Below are 21,623 nucleotides of genomic sequence, written 5' to 3' on the forward strand. Positions count from 1 at the left end.
CCAAGGGAAGATGAGATTTCATTTTCATAAATATAGCCTCACACAGCGACACACTAGAGTTGAAAACTTCAAATATACTCCTTTCATTTAAAGACGCCACAAGTTAAGACTAATTAAAGCTTTAACAAAACATTATTATAGTTGACTAATTATTTTGCTCGTAACAATCTCTTTCCCTGTTTCATAAGCATGCTGATGTTCAGAGTTGCGTATCCCTTACTAATTTATCTCACATGTTGCTGGCTGATCACATAAGAATAATATTTATTAGAATTTTTTTTCATTCATTTTGATTTTAGTTGCACCAAGAACTAACCGGTTAACATAGTTATTCAACACTTCATTTCTTAACTAAGCGATCGAGAGTTTGATTCTCAACTCATGAATAAACAAAACTCATTGATTAGTCATCTACTACTTAATGCGCCGACTATGAGGCACTCCAGATATTAGTCTCACGCATACCTACTTTTGTTAAGACAAGAAAAAAATACACCAATTTTTTTTAAAAATAATAATAATTAGGGCTGAGTAATTATGAATTTATTACATTATCGTCATGTGATGAGTAATTTTACAATAACTTCTCAGTCCCCGAATGATAACTCAAGTGGTAAGAGCTAGGAGACATATAGGTTGGGTGGGGAGGTTCAGAGATCAATCCCTAGTGGGAGCAATTTATCTTTCAGATGTACTAAAAAAATGATAACTTCTCACTATTTCTTAAAAAAAGTTTATCAGATGACCGAGACAAATAATTGGGTATTTTTTTCTTCTTAAGAACGGATAGGGTCTTAATCACACGTAATTAATGAACAATTAATGTTTCATTATTTTTGGGTTCCTTTCTTAGCAAGGGAACGCTATTTATATACTACTAGATCACCTGCTATTTAACTAGTAATCCATATTAAAAAGAAGAACAACAAAATCATGTGCACCTTCTTCAATGATTCTCTGGATCCGTGCATTTTGCGTACCCAGACATTTAAGCTATTCTGTTCAGTAATTCTACAGGAAGAAATTAAGAGACAAAAATAAAGTGTAAATATGTGAAAAAATACACCTATTACATCATAATTTAATTACAAACATATAAAAATGACCAAGTTATACCTTTAGCTAAGTTGTTTCAAAAAGAATTGGAGGTATCACTTACTTAGCAAGTTAGAATCATTTACACCTCTCAGTAACACAATTCTAAGTTAAATTCGAATAAAAATATCTATGATCCTACTTCCTAACCCAAACCAACTAGTAAATTTTCACTCCTCCCGTAATTGGCACCTGAAGTAGCAAAATTTAGAATTTTAAATTCAAAAAAGTTTGAAAAAATTGATAATTAACCATACATTACAGGGACAGACGAGATGGTCAAAAAATGGAGCAGACGGGCAGACGGCCCCAAAAAGAAAGTTTACCTTATTAATTAAAGAAGTATTTTAATGTTGTATTTGCCCCTCAAAATATATTAGTATTATTTTTTTTGGAAAGCATAGTATTAGTATTATTAATTTAATCAATTCTTAATTTTACTGAGTAGTGAGTACTAGTCTATTAAACTTTCACCTTCCATAACTCAATAGAACCATGCCTGAGCAGGTATCACAATATGAATGAAATGAGTACTCACCATCCACTAAGTGGTGCAGTGGTGCTGGAGGACTAAAAATATTTTCCAAACCAACATCACAATTAACATGCAGATGAAGATTCCTAGAGTAGATGAGCCTGCTCATGTTCAAGAATTAAATTGAGTTGTTTATCAAAGTTAGAATTAATTAACACCTGCTGCATCCAGAAATGAAGCATTAACTTGCTCCCGCAACGTACGCCTACCGAAACTCTTATGTCGTCACGCCACTACAGAAAAACTCCCCCAACTTTGGGTCAAGAAGGTCTACGAAACATTTATAGACTAAAGATGGCAAAGTAATTAACTAACTAATCCTAGTTTTCTGCATTTTGCGCATTGGGATTGGGTTAATCCATCCTTATCCTTAAGGTGCATCGAAAAGAGAGAGATATAAATAGGAAAGTTCCTTCCTTCAATGGCCCTAATAATGCTTATCCTTAAACATACGAATAGAAATTTAACGAGAGCTGGATTTGCCACCCCAACCATTAGATTTCACACCCCCCAATTTCGGATTTTCAAGTTCCGAATTATTTCGGAATCTTAGATTCCGAAATTAATTCGTGATTTGTAGTGCAAAATACATGTAACACCCCACTTTTGAGTGAAAAAATGCTTCGGAAACCTTATTTCCGAAATATTTCGGAAACTAAGTTTCCGTAAGTGGGGTGACATTTCTAAGGAGTGGGGTGCCAAATCTAATGATCAAATCTAACATATACACTCAATTGAGAAAAAAATAGAAGAGAGACAAGTAATTAATTAAATATATGTAAAGAAGAGAGAAAGAGAGAAAAATAAGGTGTGTTGAGTGTCACCACAGTTTGTATGTTCAAGTGTCATTATTGCTTCTATTGGTAGTAGTGTGTCCCTGTTATGGGTGGAAATAAGTTGGGTTAGACTCCGCTTTGTTTAAATAAGTCTGACCTACTTAACAAATCAAATCATTGAGTTTGGCATATTGCCCTGTTACATGTCATGAGTTCTTGTTTAAGTCTGAGTGTCATCTAATCATCTTTTTAAAAGTCTAGTATGATAGACCTATTTAAATGTGTGTTCCACAAAGTAAAAAAATATATAATTTTGAGATATTATAATAAAAATCTAACTAAAAATAATAAGATAAACTTATTATAATTGTTTAAATAGGAGTTAGGCGTACAAGACTTTCTGAGTCGATAATCTTTTTAACCAAATAGGCTTTTAAAAAAGTATTGCCTTTGTCAATTTATTAACTTGACTTGACCTCAGCTTAATGTAGGTCAGGTCAGAAGCCCAAGAAACAACATGGTCGGCCTGATCTATTTCTACCCCTTCTCCATCAAGGAAACACTTTGGCTTATATTTTAAGATATAAAAATGCATACAAATATAATTTAATAGACCCCTACATGAATTTTAACCAATCAAAAATAGAGTGTTAGAAAGAGTGTCAAGGAGATGTTGCTAGCATTTTTCTATGAACTAATTAGGTGTGTTTGTAGATCACTTTTAAATGAAAAATTTATCCAACTAACTTTTCTGATTATCAGTTTGACTCTGAATTTAAATCTAATCTGATCCAATATAAAGTGATTTGCATTAAATCAAAATTTTTATTTTAATTTAATTTATTTCTTTAATATTGGAGTATATAAATACTAAAATATATAATATTAATATATTATACTATTATAGAGTAAAAGCAGAGCTTTCTATTTTACTAAGGAAATATTTGTAAAACCCCCAGAAGGTACAGACACCCTAAATGAGATGATGGATTTAGAAAGAAAAGTGAAAGAAATAAAAGATGTGATAGATAATGTAATTTGACACAGAAAGAGATAGATAATGTAGTGTTAGAATACAAGTTTGGGGTGTATACCTAGGTTCTCAAATCAAAGAGACAAGCAGTGTTACCTTTAACTCCCTAGTTGTAAATTGAAACCAGATCAACCATTCTATGAAAGTTAACTTCAAAATAATTGCATATGCATGAGGAGCTGAGAAGAAAAAAATCACTCTCAACATTTGCAAATTATAAATAATTCATCATGTTCTACAATCAGCCAGACAAAAACTAAATTTTAAAACTTGATAGAATTACAAATATCATGCAAATAACCTGGGTTCAATACTCTGTTTCCAGTACACCATCAATAAGACCAAACTCCAAAGCCTGCAATGAGAAAAGTAACAAAAGATACACAGTAAATGATTTTTAGAGGATCAATTACTACAGAAGCTGAGATCAGAAAAATAATAGCCGCCCTCAGATATCCTAATCAACTTAATAATCACCAGGATAGAAAATACTAGAGAAATGGCTATTCCAGATTTCCAGTTACAACCGACAATGGTGTTCTTGCATGCATTCATTTTATAGACTAATTAAACTAATCAAATACTTTTACTCCCGTCTATCAACAAAAACTTCTTTTATTAAATTTCATTTCTTATAGGAAAGACAGCATTTTGGTTTCTTTGAGAATGTGTCCTCACTCTTCCGTTCAATAAACTTAATTCAGCGTTAAAGATGAAAAACAGTTCACATTACCTCAGAAACAGAAAGAAAACGGTCCCTCTCTGTGTACTGTTGCACCTTCTCGATTGGCTGTCCGGTGAAAGCACTATACATCTTGTCAATTTTCTGTACTCGAAATAGAAGAAAAAAGAGGAGGCACTTAGGCTTAACATCCCAAGAACTGTCAAATAAACAACAACAACAACAACAACAACTACAAGAAAGAGGGGAAAAAAGTAACTGCTGCCATGGGAATTTGGGCATGAAGAAATCATGTTAAATTAGGTTTGCCCTTTCACACATCTTGAAAACTGAAATTTAATATTCTTACATCATGAACTAACTATTCCAAATATTTTAGTTGTTCATGGATGGTCTTGTTGCCTCATGGAAGAGACATTGAGGCTTAAGCATAAACGGTATACAGGCCTATTCTCCCTTGTGCTCAAGCCTAAAATTAACTTCTATTCAGAATAGGGAAGATAAACATCATACTCCTGACAATTAGTCGTAGAAACTTCGATAAAGTATCATAAACCATTTCTCAAAAGCTTCGTTAGATGAAAGCTTATGAATGATTTTACATATAACATATTTTTTAAGAAGGCTAATATATAGTTTTCCAGTAACAAGGATGTGCAAAGGCAGGGCATGAAAGTGATATTGAATTGAGAAATCCAAACATGTTAGATACCTTTCTGTGATTGTCATAAGTATAAATGCCATAGTTAAGAGTTAATGAAAAATCTTGTTTTCACAAATCAAGTTCATAAAAGCATTACAGCTGTCCATAAATTACTAGAATTGAGCCACTCAAAAGAAGAAAGACTAACATGGCGAGATTGCACAGCTTCATTCACTTGGCGTCTTACATCCTCAACATGACCCTACAATCAGATTAAGAATTATCAGTATCATGATGTTTATTTAGTATAGACCAACGAACTTCACATAATATCTCCTACTAGCGGGCAATCAAAATTATTTAATAATACTTCTCATATCCTATTAGAATTTGGGTTAGGCCTATCTTTTGGGGTAAAGTTCAGTCTAACCCAAATTCTAATATTGCCTTAGAGTCTATCTTAGATCTATTTATTAAAGACCACCTATATATGGGCCATCCGCAAATGTTCAATCCTATCATCTAAAACCATCTTAGAAATTGGGTTAAGCCTAACTCTACCCCAAAAGCTAGCTTTCGAGATAGAGTTTGGTCTAACCCAAACTCTAAGACAAATAAATCAAAATCAAATCAAAAATCAAAATTTGACATTACTGAAAGGTTGATTAGATTTATCTTTAACTTTGAATCTCCAGATGATAAGATTGGTACCAAGAACGTGAAAGAATTGAAGAAATTGAATGTAGTATTGATGAAGAACCCTAATTACCTAACCTTGCCAATATAGACAGAACTTAAAAAAATAGAGCTAACAGATACAAAAGGTTGTTGAGACTTTTGAGAGGCTCAACACTCTCCTCTAATGCCCAATTAAAATATGGACACTCTATCGATTCCCTTCTCCCTCTTATGACTGTATTATTATCATTATCCGCTTCCTACATAAACTCATTATGGATTTTTCTGTTTCATGACTTGTGAGCTTCTAAATATCAAGGGCATCTTGATTCATACCCCACATCCACTCTGGGGTTGATGTATCATTATGCGGGAATTTGGCATTGAATAGCGCATTCCCTTCTCCCCACCAGCAAGGAGAAGTGCTCCTTGGCTTGCCGCTACTCCGAAACATACTGTACCAACCTTGGGCTTTATCTGAAAACAAATGGGGTCACCAAATGCTTTTAGGGTTAGAAACATTGACAACGATTAAAGAATTAAAATAACTGAAAAGAAGTAAAAATGCAACTGGGGGGGGGGGGGGACAAACCCTTTATCTTACCCAAGACATGCAATCATAAATTGCCAATACTGAATATGTGCTTCCACCAGGGCAATTGATATACATCTGCCAATAGAAGCAGCTCAATATTAATTCCAATTCCTGACTAGACAAAAGTAAAATAGCAATGTCAAGATATGACAAACCAGTATGTCTGCATTTGGATCAATAGTAGCCAGAGTCACAAGCTGCGATATAACTCTCTGAGCCACTTGTGCGTTAACTGGCTGTCCTATGAATATTATACGATTCCTGAACAAAACAGACGAGAGATCAAGAGGTCCTCCAGGAGTCATCACTGCTGGTGTTATTGGTGGGTTCCCCTTCTTGGCTTCAATTGCACCGTAACTACAAGGAAACTGGAATATCAATAAGTTGTTCTTCAAGTCATTAATACTTAAATATGCAGAGACTGGGCACCGAATTCAAGTCAGTGAGAGAATCCTTTTAAGTATAAATTCAACTCAAGGAAAAAAGGTGCACAAAATTAATTAAAAATCACATTTACAGTCAGTCTATATACAGTTACATTCTATCAGCAGAATTGCTTAGTAGTGTTTCACAATAAACTCCTTTCTAACCTAATTCACCTCTATAGGATGCACTTACTTTTCCTGTAAAGAATCACAGACAAGTTAGGCCTTGAGCAAAGCCAGATGAACATGGAAACAAATGGGTATTCATAATAAGGCCTACCAAACAATCACATAATACATTAAGCACTTGAAATAAAAAAAAGGAGCAAAATTGTACCTTGTACTAGCATCATAGGTATTTTTCTCATCAAGCTTTAAAGGAAAGCCAGGGCTTTTACTTGATAACCCTGCTTAAAACAAAAACATACATATCAATATCATATCATAACATGTTTTATTGTACAAATGCAAAGTATTCATAGTGCACATCATAACTCATTGCCTTGTAAAAAAAGACCAACATTCTGTTAATAGGATAAAATTTAGACACACTAAAGGCTGCGTAAAGAATTTGAATTTATCAATGAATCAATCTGTGCTGCAAATGAGAAACCTTAGTCACTACAACAACGTGACACAGTTATGGACTAATGCCCGCCCCATTTGGAAGAGCTTCTTTGAGCATATCTTATAGACTAGCACTTACACAAGTGCTTGAGAAAACTTACATAAACAGCTTATGACTTGACTATAAGCTGTTTTGAGCTTATTTTCATAAGCTACTCAAATTAGCTTACGAATAAGCACTATTGACTATACCTACATATAACCTATCTTGAGCTTATTTCAACAAGCTTATCAAATTAGCATATGAACAAGCGCTTACACTTATTGTCATAACTCGTAAGCGTTTAATTAAGCTATTTACCCAAACACACTCATAACCTATTTTGAACTTATTTCAATAAGGTTATCAAATTAGCTTTCGAATAAGCACTTATTGTTATAAGCGTTTAATTAAGCTGTACCCGAATTCACCCTAATTTGGCTAAATATCTGAAAATTGAGCAAGCTAACAAAAATTGGAATTGCAGCTGGGAAGAGAAGTGATTAAATTAGAAAATTACCAAATTTCGATGAATGACCACCATAGGGGCTTGACAAGTTAGAAGCTATCTGGCATAGATTTCTGTGAGAAAACGCAAGGTGTGACGGAGTGTTCCGGCGAGAAGCGATAGAGAAGGTTGCAGTCGCAGGCACTGACACAGCTTGAGCTGCCATTGTTGAAGCTTCACAACGAATGAATGCGTATGAGGAAGAGAAGAGAACACCCAACCTTTTTGTTTTTTTTGTTTCGATTATCCCACCAAAAGTTCTGGGCTGGTGGGCTTTACAAAGCCCATTGTATCTCCTTGTTCTTTTGGGCCAATTGTGTAATGGCCCGTTTTTGGTACTAAACTTTGTTAACAATCACAACTAATTCGGGAGTTGGGTTTGGGGCCCCCCTATGGGGCTCCCCGCCCCACTTAAAGTGGGGAAATTACTGGAACGCCCCCCTTTAATAGAATACGGAAGACACATTTCCGTATTGAATACGGAAGTTTAATATCCGTATTATATTAGTATGTAAACCGGCAAGGGTTTATTCAAACCCATTTCCGTATTTTGCCAAGCTCTTCTCCCCTCTTCAACCTTCGATCTCTGTCGCTCCCCTTGCTTGAGGTCGGTGGCACCTCTGTAGTGGCCTCTTCAGGTTGACCATTGTGAAATCCAGCTTCAATCAATTGTGACTCACCAAAGAAAAATGAATCTGTCATCCCTGGAAGAGAATACGGAAAGTTACATTCCATACTCAATACGGAAATATACTTTCCATACCGAATACGGATTGTTACTTTCCATACTGAATACGGAAAGTACCTTTCCATATTCAATACGGAAGATAACAATCCGTATTATATCACGACTCAGAATTCAAAAACCCATCCTTCTAACTACTTAAACTACTTAATCTAACTACTTAAACTACTTAATCTAACTACTTCCACTACTTAATCCTACAAAATAACAACAAATAAACACATAGACTTACCTCTACTACAACACTTGTTGTAGTGGTGGAGAGCTTGGGAAATGAAGGAGTGGATGGTGGTGGAGAGCTTGGGAATGAAAGTGAGGTAGGAGAGGGTGAGAGAGAGGGTGGTCTGGAGGCATTGAGGAGGTTCAGGGGGGCTGGTGAGGGGTTGGTGAAAGTTGGTGAGGGAGGAGTAATGGTGGAAAAAGGGGGAATCCTGTCAGAGTTAAATACGGAAAATACCTTTCCGTATTCATCAAAATATAATACGGAAAGTACCTTTCCGTATTCAGTTAAATTGAATACGGAAAGTACCTTTCCGTAGGGCACTTTTGGGTTTAAAAAAAAAGGGTGGGGCGCGCAGCCCCATAGGGGAGGCCCCAAACCCAACTCCCAACTAATTCATGTCCCTTGATTTTGGGAAAATAAAAAAGCCCCATTAAGAAGGCAAAAGGCAGTATGGTCCTTTGATGTTCTCCTAATTTTATCTCACAGTCTAGTTATTAACTAACGATCTACCAGTTGTGCTAGACACATATGTGGGGATAGAAGTTACCCGCTCCCCCATTGTGTGTTATATGTTTTAGCACAATTAGAATGTGCTATAGAGTATATACAGTGTCAGATAATTAATTATTTCAAAAGCTTAAATTCTTAGATAAGGGCTACCTGAATGGTTTTATATACAGGAATCAATTTGAGCTTGTTGTTTGAGCGTAAAGCTCGAAGAATGCATAGATTCACCTACCATATACAATGATGGAAGTCTTGACCGATTGGCCATACAAACTCTAGTACCTTGTTATTGAACAGATTATCTAAAAAATAATTAAGCGGTTGGGTTGTTGGATAAGGATTATATAGATGGTTTATATTACACTTTACCGATTGGATTACAAATGAAATTATTCTAAAAAAGAGTCGTGTAAAAAAAAAACTTTTTAAGAAAAAGGAGTCACAGTCTTGTAATCTTTTAGTCTGATAGAATTTTGACTAAACGAATAGTTGCAACAGATCACATCATTTTGATTGGTTCATGACACTCCTAGTATTTGACAAGATCTTAAGTATGTGGTTCCTCTTAATCAATTAATTTGACTCCATTTAGTGGGAAACTGAGTGTGTTGGCAAAACTGTTCTATCTGCATGAGCTGTCACGGTGTCATGGACCAAATCTTAGCTCATCCCGTAATTCCACCCAAAACTTTCCAAACAGAACCACTAGACCTTGATCAAAGGTTGTGCTTGAGTAATGATTCTAATGGAACTTCTAAGCTGTTACAAACCAATTAAAGTGACACCCATGGTTCCTTCATTTTGGTGATTCACACACCATAAGCTATGAGGGTCACATCTACAGATCTAGTCAACCAAGGATAAAGAGAAAAGGATATCACAATTATACTTTTTCATAAGCATGAGCTTATTACCATGCATTTGCATGTTCGGAAATCATTTTTAAATTGATTTTATAGGCAAAATTATTATGCAAAAAAGCAATTTTGAGTAATTTCTGAGTGTTAGAACAAATTTTGAGAAAAAATAAATTGATCATTTACTATGGTTTTCTTCTACAACTTCCATTCCATTTTTCTTTCACCATATATACAATACACATGTATGAGGTACCATGTTGCTCCGAATATTTAAAACATTATCCTATCCAAATCACATCCGCAACAACCCAATTTGGCAATTTTGGGTTAGACTCTAACCAAGTATGCTCTAATACCTACCCAAACAAGGCACTGATTTCCATTTATATATAAATGATAAGGGGAAAGTGAGTTACAGATAAACTTTTTCCTTAATACTTTAATGTGGAAAAGCACTAAGCTAATGGCTTATCCCTCCGAGCCACATCTAATTCAACTAAGCCAATCATGCAGTCTAGTTATAGGTATGAACACTATGGACAATAAAATTTTCTCTTTTAAATATTTAAAACAGTTGTATTTATAGATACTCAAATCCGAAACTTCTACTTTAACTAAAAGTCCAAAAACAACTCAATGTTAATCTACATATGAACAACCTTTCCATACAATCAATAAGTTGAACTTTTTTTAAGTTTGATACGGACGCAGCTTTTGGTGCCATATAGTTCATCTGGAAGGTTTTTTTTTTTTTATACATCAGAAAAGGAAGGTTTGTTTTTAAATTGAAGAGATATTTAAATGTCATCTAATTATCGTGATTAAATAGCATCACTTTGTTGACACTTGACAGCAAAAGTTAAAAAAAAATGAAACTATTATATATGTGTCTTCTAGCAGATAGCAGAATTAATCAATTAAGAATTTAAATTGATTAAAACTCCTTATTAAAAATTATATGTTACAAGGACAAGTAGGCCTTCTGATGCAGAAATTAAGTTGACTTTAGCAGATAGATCCAGATAGATCACAACCCATCCCCACAAGGTGGAAAAGAAAAAAACAGAAGATACACCCTATACTAAAATAGGGGTAACTACATTACATGCTATGCATGAACCTAAACCTATAAGAAACAAAACAAAGTGCAAATGAACTTTGATTCAATTTCTGTATAAGCATCATAATCAATTTTTTAGTGATGCACATTTAAGTTGACTTTGTGAAGAAAAGAGCCAACGGAGCATCTTGGCAAACTCATAGAGAATATGGGTTGTCTTTTGTAAACTTTATATATTCATAGCTACCAGAAACACCCACTGATTACCACATACTCCGGCTACTACCATTGAATTCCATATATCTTTCTTTGTGCTACCCATCAGTTAAAGTTAGACTTCTCACATGAAATCATTTGAGCCAGTTTAGTTTATCGTTAGAAAATATGAATAAAGTGAAGAGACACTTTCGTTGAAATAGATCAAAATATGTTGTTTTCTTATTTTTCATATATTGTTAACTCTAAATCAAAGGAAAATCTTCTTAAAAACTTAATAGTTCTGAATGTGACTATTTTTTGTTAGTTAAAAATGGCTTGCTAAGAAATTTAGAACCTTGGACAAGTTTCTTTTTTATTTCTTTCGTTTGATATAGATGTGGTCATGAAATTATTCGGCTGTACCTTTTATAGCAGAAAAGAAGAATATATAAGCATTATTCTTTGGTGGTGTGTATAGAAACTATTCAATTACTACGATTAAGTGAAAGGGAAAAGCAATTTCATCACTTAGATTTAGCTTCCATCATTTTAATTTCGCCATTATTTTTGAATGAATTTTCAAACATGTACATAATATCAACATGTCATCATCATGTTTTGCGCTCCTACCTAATGAACTGAAAATTGAGTAGTTAATACTTAAGAAGTCTAACTATTTATCAGTTATAGTAGAGCTGGTTGAATTAAAGAAAAATTTAATCATATATATATATCATGTACACTGTTCTGAATTATATAAAAACGTGTCAAAATTAGAATCTTTCAATTAACTGCTTTAATTGGTCACATTCAATGACTGTTCTGAAGTCAACCCAAATATCACAGATTTGGTTGTATGGCCACTTGTGAGTGTGACTCATAATAACTTTCTTGCTAACATGCTATGAACTCGAATTTTGAGTATAATGGTAGTGAGGTTAAATGTTTTGCTTGGCAGAACAGAGCAACTACTGTTTCAATCAATGCAGTGTAGTATTTTTGTATGCCTTTTGCAATTGTGCAGCATACAGAATATACCTCACATGTTTAGTTGAAATTTTAAGTATATAACAATGGTGAAGAAGAGCCGTGACTTCTGCAAACACATGCAAGGGAGAAATAGAAAAAACAAATGCCACCGACCCTGTGTAAGGTGGGATAATAATCAACTATCCAGAAGCTTTTTTTCATGACACTTTATTCTGGTATAGTAGCATTACTCTGTATAATTTAAGTAGAATTATCAAATATAATGATGGTGCCTCCACTGAACAGTTAACACTAAAAGAAAAACTCACTAGGAACTATTGGAACTATAAATTATGTATGTTGCTTGGATGCAGGGCCGGCCTGGGCCTCCTGGGCTGTACAAGCAGGCCCACAGCCCAAGGCCTCCAAAAAGAAGGGGTCCCAAAAAAAATCTCATTAAACTTTCCCCTAAAATATAATTTAGTTATAATAATTAATGTTCAAGATGTTATTAATGACTTAAGTTGGTTTAGTGGTTAATAACTGTATATTTTACTTAACGAACCAACATAATAGTTCTGATGAAATTTCAAGCGTTAAAATTATTAGGGGTCCATTTTTATTATTTGCCCAGTGCCTCCAAAATGTCGGGACCGGCCCTGCTTGGATGTCCGATCAGTGGGTTAACATATAATCACTCAAACTTATTTCCAATTTGATTTGAAAAAATATTTTTATTTTCACTGATCTCATTTTTTGATTACAAAATTGTTCACGTTTTTCACTATTTATTTTCACCTTGTTTTAGATAATAAAAAAACATTTTTTAAGAATAAACGATGTTTGATTGGTCAACGAGACATATTTTAGGCACTGAAATTATCATGGGTCAGTTGTGGCCTATAAAAAGAGAGTCAGAAGCTAAAGATCCAAGCATTGAAACTAACAAATCTAATGAGAAGTCCACATCTAAGGAAAAAAAATGAAGTCCATCTTTGCTGTATTCCTTGTCATCTCTCTTCTCATGGTAAGCTCTCTGCTCTATGCTCTATCAAAGTTCATTTTATATTTTCTGATTTCATTCAATTACACCTTACAATATGTTTGGATCGGTTTATTTTTCCTTAAAATCAATTATGACACTTAGAAGAAATTCAAAAAAAAAAAAATCTTCTCAAAATTGATTTTGGCTTTAGAGTTAACCATTGAAGAATTTATAAACATGCAATTAGTTTTCTTTGGAATTTGAAGCAATGAGTATATGATAGTTCATATGGTTCATGACTTTAATCTTTTCTTTCTACTGAAATAGGCTACAAATACAAACTTCAGTTATGCAAGAAAAGACTTGGGAGATTATTGGAAGGATATGATGAATGGGCAACCTATGCCTGAAGCAATCAAAGACCTACTTGTTGAAGATCCACAAGTATCAGATGCTGCAGGGAAGGATCACTTTACTAGGGACTTTGATATAAGGCCTAATGTCATATTATATCACACCCATGTTGAGTCTAAGAAGCAGAATCAAAAGCAGAAAAAGCAACTCTTTGTCAAGAACTTCCAATTACCAGAGTTTGAAGGAATTACTGGAAGTCATGGTTGAACAAAATATCAGTAATATTTAAGGTTTATTTTGTAGAAGAAGAGCTTTAGATGTTTCTAAACTTCTCTTTCTGCTTATGGTTTGAACCCCCCCCCCCCCCCCCCTCCCCTTTTAGATAGATGTACCTTCATAAAAACCCTTTTTTTGCTGCATCTATATGTCCTGCAGAATTTTTAACATGAATAGGCATGATGTATCTTATATATATATAGATTGCTCTTCATGAATTCTTATGCAACTTTTGCTCCTCAAATAAAGTACTACTGTTTAGTCCTTACTCCTTGGTCCTTACAAAAAAAGATCTGCTATGTGAACCTTGGATGGTTTCAAAGGAAACTTTTTATTTATATCAAAATTTTATTAGATACAACTAATCAATCTTCCTTGTGGATGAAGCCTGTTGATATGTTTTCATAGTACTCATTTCTCTACGAAATTAATCTCTTTTTTCATAGCTCTCCTAGAGCGGCGGTATTTGCATTCATCAAATACAATATCATCAAATATTTACCACATAAACCAACACATATCAATGAAATTAATCTCTTAGTGATAGGCTTTTGTGCCCGGTCTCATAAAATCCTCAGTGCTTCCTCCTCTGCAAGTAGTTAACTATTTGAGATTTGATATTCGGTACTTTTGTCAATATATAACACAGTAAAAATAGTTGAAGAATCAAGATAATTGTTTTACTTTTTCTTGACATAAACGAAAAAAAATTCATCCAATGGTTATAATAGATTCGGACCATTTCATGCAAGAGTTTTCTACTGTTTATTGTTTATCATTGTTTTAGATATTTTGCCAAAAATTAAAGTAAGAGTCGAAATTATTAGTGAGCCGTTGTTTAAACACAAACAAACAATATAAATCGTACCCGACTACTACTTCATTTTTCTCTCTTCTTATCACATATATCATATTATATATCATATGTACTTCTCTTTTCTCTTCCTTTTTTAAGTTGGGTGTTTGGTGATGTAAATGCTCCAAATCAAAGAAATTAATATTAATGATAAAAGGTAGTGCTTTTTTTTTGTCAAAAAAAAGTAGAGCTTGTTCTTTTTTTTTAATATTGGGCCCTACTGGATCATTTTTTAGAAGCAGCAATAGATAAATTTTTCTCAAGCCAAGCCTGTTGGGCTTCAATGTTTCTTTGTTGATTTCTCAAATTACATATACCCTGTTGTTTGTTGACAAAAACATCGGTATTTCCATGTGACAAAAAGTATTCCAATTTAAAGAAATCTGCAATTTGAAGAAAAATAAAAGTGATGGGCCTTTTTTTTTGGTCAAAAAGTGATGGGCCTTTAAAATATGTTTAAGAAAGAATATTAAAGAAAATGGGCTGGTTCACTGTATTTGAGCAAATTGGGCCTTTTCTATGCAGGATTTCTGTTTTTTTTTTTTTACATCGGAAAGCTCTATGCAGGATTTCAATGATCATTGCTTAATTAGGTGGTGCTTGTTTTATCCAAATAAAAAGAGTTTAATTTTGATGCACCTACGGTGTAAAGTTTTTTTACACCGTCAACCAATCAGATTTCAAGGATGTGACATGTCAATTAAAGAAATTAAATGAAAAGAGAGATTTTCTCACTTCCTTGAAATCTGGTTGGTTGACGGTGTAAATAAACTTTACACCGTCGGTGCATCAAACTTTTTCTCAATAAAAAATTAGGTCGTGCTTGCTTCAAGCTTTAGTTTTTTGTTGATCGGTGATATTATTAGATCAGTGTCATATTAGGTCCGCCAAACAACACTTAAATCATCAAACAAACTTCATAAGAGGAGTACAAATTAAAGGAGCAATATCATAATGCTACAAAATAAAAACATTACAAATCAAAGCATGGTTGCTTATAAAATTACAACTAAGAAACAACGTAACAGAACATGAACAAACATACACAAAGAGAACCATCTCGGCCAACAGAATTGATGTGCTAAAAGTCTAAAACCTCTATAGCTATTTTCCAAATATTTATTCTTTCGCTTCATCGCCCCAGTTTTAGGGTTCGGTTGGCTCTACTAGATCTTCAACTAGAGGGACCGGTGACGCGTCACAAGCGACTCGGTTCAAATGTAAGTTGGAGTCCAACAATTGTTAAATATAGGTGAGGTGAAGACATTATAAGAGATGTGACTCACTACCTAACGTCTTAAGGTTTAGCGTAAAGATGTGATGTTAAGTTCTCTTAGTGTATTGTTTCCTTAGCTCATGGGCTCTCCCATGTCTCCCCGCCAATAAGTGATATCATAACCGATAGTTAGTGTAATTATGGTGGCGGTTCCTTGTATTAGAAGTCTTCTTGGCAATGTGACTAGGTGACGTGTCCCGTTGACGCAGTCAAGCGAAGACTGAGAAAAAGATAGTCGGTGAAAGAAGTAGGTGGAGGAAAAAAAATATGAGAGTAATAAAATAGAAGAACTTTACTTAAAAGAATAGAAAACTCTCACAAAAGATGGAGAAAACCCACATGAAGTGGAAGCCACATGAAATGCAAAAAAAAAAAAAAAAAATCTCAAAAGGAGAAGGAGGAGCCCTCCCCAAACTGTGGGGAGGTGGGAGTTATTGTACCATTGTTGCTTACTTGCTTTCGTTGTGCCGGTATATATATTTATTCATTTATTATATTTTTCTTTAACTATTTTAAGTATAAAACTCCCTCTAATTATACATGAATATTATTTTTGAATCAAATAAAAAATAAAAAACTTGAAAATAAATTATCAAATAACCTCATCAAAATATATAAACAGGAAAAATCACCCATTATTGTTAAAATGGTTCCAAATACATCAGCCATAATTTTATTTTATTTTAAAAGCCAAAAAATATTAATGCATACATAGCACAAGAGTACAAAGACAAACCAAAAAGACATCCAAATTGAGAAAACACAACACAACATCGCACCATACCAATTATTGGATACACTCACACAACACACAACTATTCCTTGGAACTGCATTAGTTGGTGTAGTTTCATTCAACTCTTGTTCTTCACTTAGTCGTTATAAGCTGAAACGTTTGGCCTAGGTTCCAAATCCTCTCCATGTATTTCTTATCCCCCTTTGTATCAATGTGATCATCATCATAAGCTGAAAGGTTTGGCCTAGGTTCCAAATCCTCCATGTATTTCTTATTCCCCTTTTTATCAACGTGGTCATCATCATAAGCTGATAAGTTTGGCCTAGGTTCCAAATCCTCCATGTATTTCTTATTTCCCTTTGTGTCAACATGGTCATCATCATAAGCTGAAATGTTGGATCTTGGCTCCAATTCTTCGGTGAACACCTTTTTCTCTATGATATATTCATTGTTTGTAACCACATGCTCTTCATCACATTTGTGTTCGGAGTTCTTTCCTGGTTTAATCTCAGACTTCAATTGAAGAAGGCCTTGAATTCCTTCGGGCATTTCCTCATCTTTCATGATCATTTTCCAATATTCTCCTTGATCTTTTCTTGATTCTACAGTGCTAGCAAACTGCTCCAGATAGTGAGAAAAGAAAAGAGAAAATGCGGTTAGTTAATGAAGAGATATAATCACTTCAGTCCTATTTGAAAAATAAAAATTATCAAGGTCATTGAAACAGATATTCTTTTCATCAATTTAGTCTGTAACATTGTTGTTTGACTTGTTTCCCAAAAACTGAAAAAAAAAATTGATTTGCAAATTAAAAAAAGTTCCCTTGCAAATTTATTTTTACTATTACAGAGCATATTATAAATAATATATACTAAATATTATATTTTATAAAAAAACATAATTTATTATTAGTGGATCAGCTTTTAAGAATCACACTAGAATTACATACTTTTTTGGCACATACATATACTTACATATATATATATATATATATATATATATATATATATATATATATTTGAATATATATATTTAATAGATAATGTTCGATAGTACAAATATCACATAATAATGTAAGTTAAAGTTTCCCAATACTACAAATCGAAACTTGAAATTGAACTCATAACGATAAGCCATAAGGGCCTAACTCCTGATCAAACATTAAATAACCTACGAGAAGAGGTATTCGTCGGGGATCTAGAAGAGGCGAGAGGAAATATATATATATTTGTGTGTGTGTGATAACTTTGGTCTTGTAATAACTAATAACTAACTGTGACGATCGAAAGAATGTTTCATAAAACTGCTGAAAGTGATACTAAAATGTGGAACATACCAAGAAAAGGAAGAGCAAAGGAAGCAATGCAAGAGCAGATCTCATTTTCAACTTCAAATGAAAGCCTCAGTTCCTCTTTCTGGTCTGTATGGTTACCATAGATGATATTTCGCTACGTATTTATAGCCAATAATTAACATATTTGGCCGGCACTTACTCAAACAGTTACATTTTTAATATATTAATTCATTTCTATATGTCACGTGAGTGTTATAAAAACTTCAAACTCAAACGGATTCTTGTGATAATATAAAAATCATTCACGTGACTCTTACTCCCTCCGTTCCTATTTATCTATCCACTTTGAGAAAAATAATTTGTTCATATTTAACTGTCCATTTAGCGTTTTAAGAGAGCATTAAATGATGTTTTTACAACTAATATTCTTATCAGAACAATAAATGAAGAAAGATAAAATGCAATCTAAAGGGTAAAAATGAAAAACAAATACTACTTTTATGAAAACCAACAAAATTAATTACACTCCTTAATATATGTGTTTCTTCTCTTCCCGGACAGTTAAATATGAACGGAGGGAGTATCTAATGACGTCTATCTATAACTAAGTGGTCTAGAGTTTGATTATTGTCACTCTCAATTCTTCTAATGAAAAAATAAGTTGAATTTCAGCATAATATGTGGTAGGGGTGTCCACCGGTCGGTTTTGGTCGGTTTCAGGCCGCCGTCGGCGGTTTGGTCGGGTGAAAATCACAAAAATACAGGCCCGCCACCGTCCGTTCCAGGTTACGGTTTCATCGGGTTCGGTTTTGACGGGTGGCGGTTTCAGTCGGACGGTTAACACGATGATGAATTAAATTAAAAAAAAAAACTGAGAAGGAAGTAATTAGGGAAGTAATTTCCATAACAATACAGTCAAATTAAAACAAAGAAAAAATTTATACATTCATTACATGTCTTTACAAAAGAAAAAAAATAGAAGAAAGTCACAAACATGCAACAACAGATCATGTTTAAGAGTGACGAATCAAGCTTCATGACTCAAAGATCTGGCTTCAGGAGCGACAGATCCCCTCACATGGTGGTGGTTCTAGAAAAAGGTGCTGGCAGAAGCGACGAGTATGGCTTCATGAGAAGAGAGGAGCGACGTCGGTGGTGGCTTTGAGGTGCGATGGCAGTGGTGACTGGTGAGAGTGAGATATAGATGAGGAGAGAAGCTTGCAAAGAGGATTTGGTGTTGGTGGTGTAGCATGGTGGAAGACATCAGAGAGGAAGAGAAGAGATTGTGGATGGTGGCTGCGCGTGGTGGTGGCTCGCGGTAGGGAAGAGATGGTGGTGGTTCGCGGTGGTGCTGGCTCGGGTGGGGAAGAGGTTGTAGTGGCCCGTGGTTGTGGTGGCTCGTGGTGGTGGAGAAGAGGTGGGTGGAAGAAAGGAGAAATGTTTGACGGCTGCTGGGTCTTCAAGGGTTAGGGAAATGAAGCTTTTATATCTAGGGTTGAGGGTTGGGAACTTGAGAGTGGGCTGGGTTGATTGGGCCAGTTTTTTTTTTTATAATTAAAACTACTTCGGTCGGTTCGGTCAGGCTCAAGCCCAAACCGAAACCGACCGAACCAAACCTATAAAAACCGAGTTTTGTTACCCGTTGGACCCGTGAACCGGCCCGACCGGACCGAAATGCCAAAAAATGACTCGGTTTGACCGGGTCCGGTTCGGTCCGGTTCATGCTGGACACCCCTAATATGTGGGTATGTACACTACTTGTCTGCTCATGCTTCAAGCAAAATTTAATGACAAAAACTAAAAAAATAATGTATATTTACAGAGTTTTTTTTTGATAAAGTATATTTACAGAGTTTTTTTTTAAAGAATATTTACAGAGTTAAAAACTAAGAAATGTACTTTTCCGATGTATGAAATGTTTTTCAGGGATTAATTAAAACTCATATTTGCTAAAAACATACTCCCTCTGTCCCCATATATAAGTCACTTTTTGAGAGTTTTTTTAGTCCCAAAATATAAGTCACTTTATAATATCAATGCAACATTTAATATTTTTTTCCAAACTTACCCTCATATTTAATATAAAAGAGATAATGTAATTTTGAAAAAAAATTAATTTGGAGAGAGAAGTTGATGGGTAATCTAGAAAACTCAATAAAACTTTGAGTAAAATACACTCACCCTCCTTAAGGTTTGTGAGAATAACACTTAACTCCATTCTTATCCAAAATATACACTCCACCCCAATAATAATCTCATAATTACACTTAGCTCAATTCTTCTCTGAAATCTTCACTCCACCCCACCCCTTTAACACCATCCAAAAGATGCTAACAAAATATTCCTTTAACTCAAATTAATTAATTTAAATATAAATGATAAATAAATTACATTATCCTCTAACCAAATAATAATTATACTATGATTTTGTAAATATTCTAAATATTTATAAAATATTTTAAATACCTCCAAATAAAAAATAATAATTAAACTTGATGTTTATTATGGTCAAAATATTTCTCTCTCTAATATAACTCAAATTTAAATATGGGGTATTTCAGTCAAAATGTTTATCAAATGATGAGTTCTTAATACCTGTGTATAACCTTAAACAACTTGTATTTTAGAACTTAAAATGTCATTTGCTTAAGTGCTCATACAACCTAATAACTAAGGTGATTGCATATCGTCATAACACAATTATGTTTTGAAAGTTTAGTAAATTTATTGACAATTTTTTTAGTAAACTTAGTGGTAAAGTTTTTGAGTTTTGATGTTTCTGAGCATGAGTTAAGTTTTGCTAAATTTGTGATGGAAAATGTTGTTGCCTTGAAGAGGATGAGTTTCAAACTTAGCTGGAAGCTACGTAACTCAGATCCGGAAGAAGTAAAACAGAAGTTGTTCTCGTTTAAGAAATGAGCTAGTTCTATGATTTTGGAATTTCACCAAGAAGGCCAAAAATACAACATGCTTTATTGTAAATCATTTGTGATGCCCTCCAAATAACAAGGATTTGTTTACTTGAATGAGCAATGATTATCTCGTGCTACTTTTTTTTTTGAAAAAAAAAAGTATATTTATTATTTAGTTAGAGGATAATGTAATTTATTTATATTTACAATTTAAATTAATTAATTTTGAGTTAAAAGAATATTTCGTTAGCATCTTTTTGATAGTGTTAAAGGGGGTGGGGTGGAGTGTAGAATTTAGAAAAGAATTGAGTTAAGTGTAATTGTGAGATTATTATTGGGGTGGAGTGCATATTTTGGATAAGAATGGAACTAAGTGTTATTCTCACAAACCTTGAGCTAACAACTTCTTTTTTTAATCCTAGAGAATTAGGTAAAAATGACTTATAAATGAGGACGGAGGAAGTATGTATCATTTCACTTATGTATTTGGAATCAGTGGCTGTTGGGTTTTGTGTTGCTGTGGTGTGGGGTGCTCTAATTTTTAGAGGTGCAATGATTGCTGTGGTGTGGGGTACTCTGATTGGGGTTCAATTGATTGGAGTACTAGTTTCCCGCCATGCTTACTTGATTGGGGTTTTATACTTTGTGGCCATGAATAAATAGTGGTGTTTTTTGCATAGAAGGGTGTGGGTGTTTTATTCTGTCCTGGTTTTTCATCTCACCCAATCATAATTCATATCAAAAGCTACTCAGCACCTTGTAACTCGAAATCCAAAACAAAATGCATGGTGGATTCA

At 34.0% G+C, this 21,623-nt stretch overlaps 3 protein-coding genes across 8 annotated transcripts; 1 reads left to right on the plus strand and 2 right to left on the minus strand.

Moving 5' to 3' along the window:
* Positions 1 to 692: 692 nt before the first annotated feature.
* LOC130747452 (ATP-dependent Clp protease proteolytic subunit 6, chloroplastic) lies at positions 693 to 7,785 on the minus strand. 6 transcript variants are annotated; one of them, XR_009022387.1, is made up of 12 exons: positions 7,590 to 7,785; positions 6,800 to 6,869; positions 6,193 to 6,394; positions 6,047 to 6,112; positions 5,779 to 5,919; positions 4,973 to 5,026; positions 4,173 to 4,265; positions 3,741 to 3,794; positions 3,536 to 3,618; positions 2,455 to 2,507; positions 1,634 to 1,731; positions 693 to 1,011 (listed from the first exon to the last, which is right to left on the minus strand). XR_009022387.1 is itself a non-coding variant. In XM_057600394.1 (9 exons), the coding sequence occupies exons 1-8, from the start codon at positions 7,741 to 7,743 to the stop codon at positions 3,747 to 3,749; spliced, it is 828 nt and encodes a 275-aa protein (XP_057456377.1). In that variant the 5' UTR covers positions 7,744 to 7,785; the 3' UTR covers positions 693 to 1,011; positions 3,741 to 3,746. The 6 variants fall into 6 exon arrangements, 2 of the variants coding, with proteins under 2 accessions (XP_057456377.1, XP_057456378.1); XR_009022388.1 differs by lacking the exon at positions 1,634 to 1,731; XR_009022389.1 differs by lacking the exons at positions 1,634 to 1,731; positions 3,536 to 3,618.
* A 5,262-nt stretch (positions 7,786 to 13,047) lies between these two features.
* Positions 13,048 to 14,022, plus strand: LOC130743032 (organ-specific protein S2-like). Its single transcript, XM_057595137.1, has 2 exons — positions 13,048 to 13,166; positions 13,452 to 14,022. The coding sequence occupies exons 1-2, from the start codon at positions 13,122 to 13,124 to the stop codon at positions 13,743 to 13,745; spliced, it is 339 nt and encodes a 112-aa protein (XP_057451120.1). The 5' UTR covers positions 13,048 to 13,121; the 3' UTR covers positions 13,746 to 14,022.
* A 2,477-nt stretch (positions 14,023 to 16,499) lies between these two features.
* LOC130747454 (organ-specific protein P4-like) lies at positions 16,500 to 18,053 on the minus strand. The gene is made up of 2 exons (XM_057600397.1): positions 17,957 to 18,053; positions 16,500 to 17,238 (listed from the first exon to the last, which is right to left on the minus strand). The coding sequence occupies exons 1-2, from the start codon at positions 17,999 to 18,001 to the stop codon at positions 16,753 to 16,755; spliced, it is 531 nt and encodes a 176-aa protein (XP_057456380.1). The 5' UTR covers positions 18,002 to 18,053; the 3' UTR covers positions 16,500 to 16,752.
* Positions 18,054 to 21,623: the final 3,570 nt, after the last annotated feature.

Source organism: Lotus japonicus, chromosome 3, assembly GCF_012489685.1.
Source record: "Lotus japonicus ecotype B-129 chromosome 3, LjGifu_v1.2".
Classification (NCBI taxonomy): Eukaryota; Viridiplantae; Streptophyta; class Magnoliopsida; order Fabales; family Fabaceae; genus Lotus; species Lotus japonicus.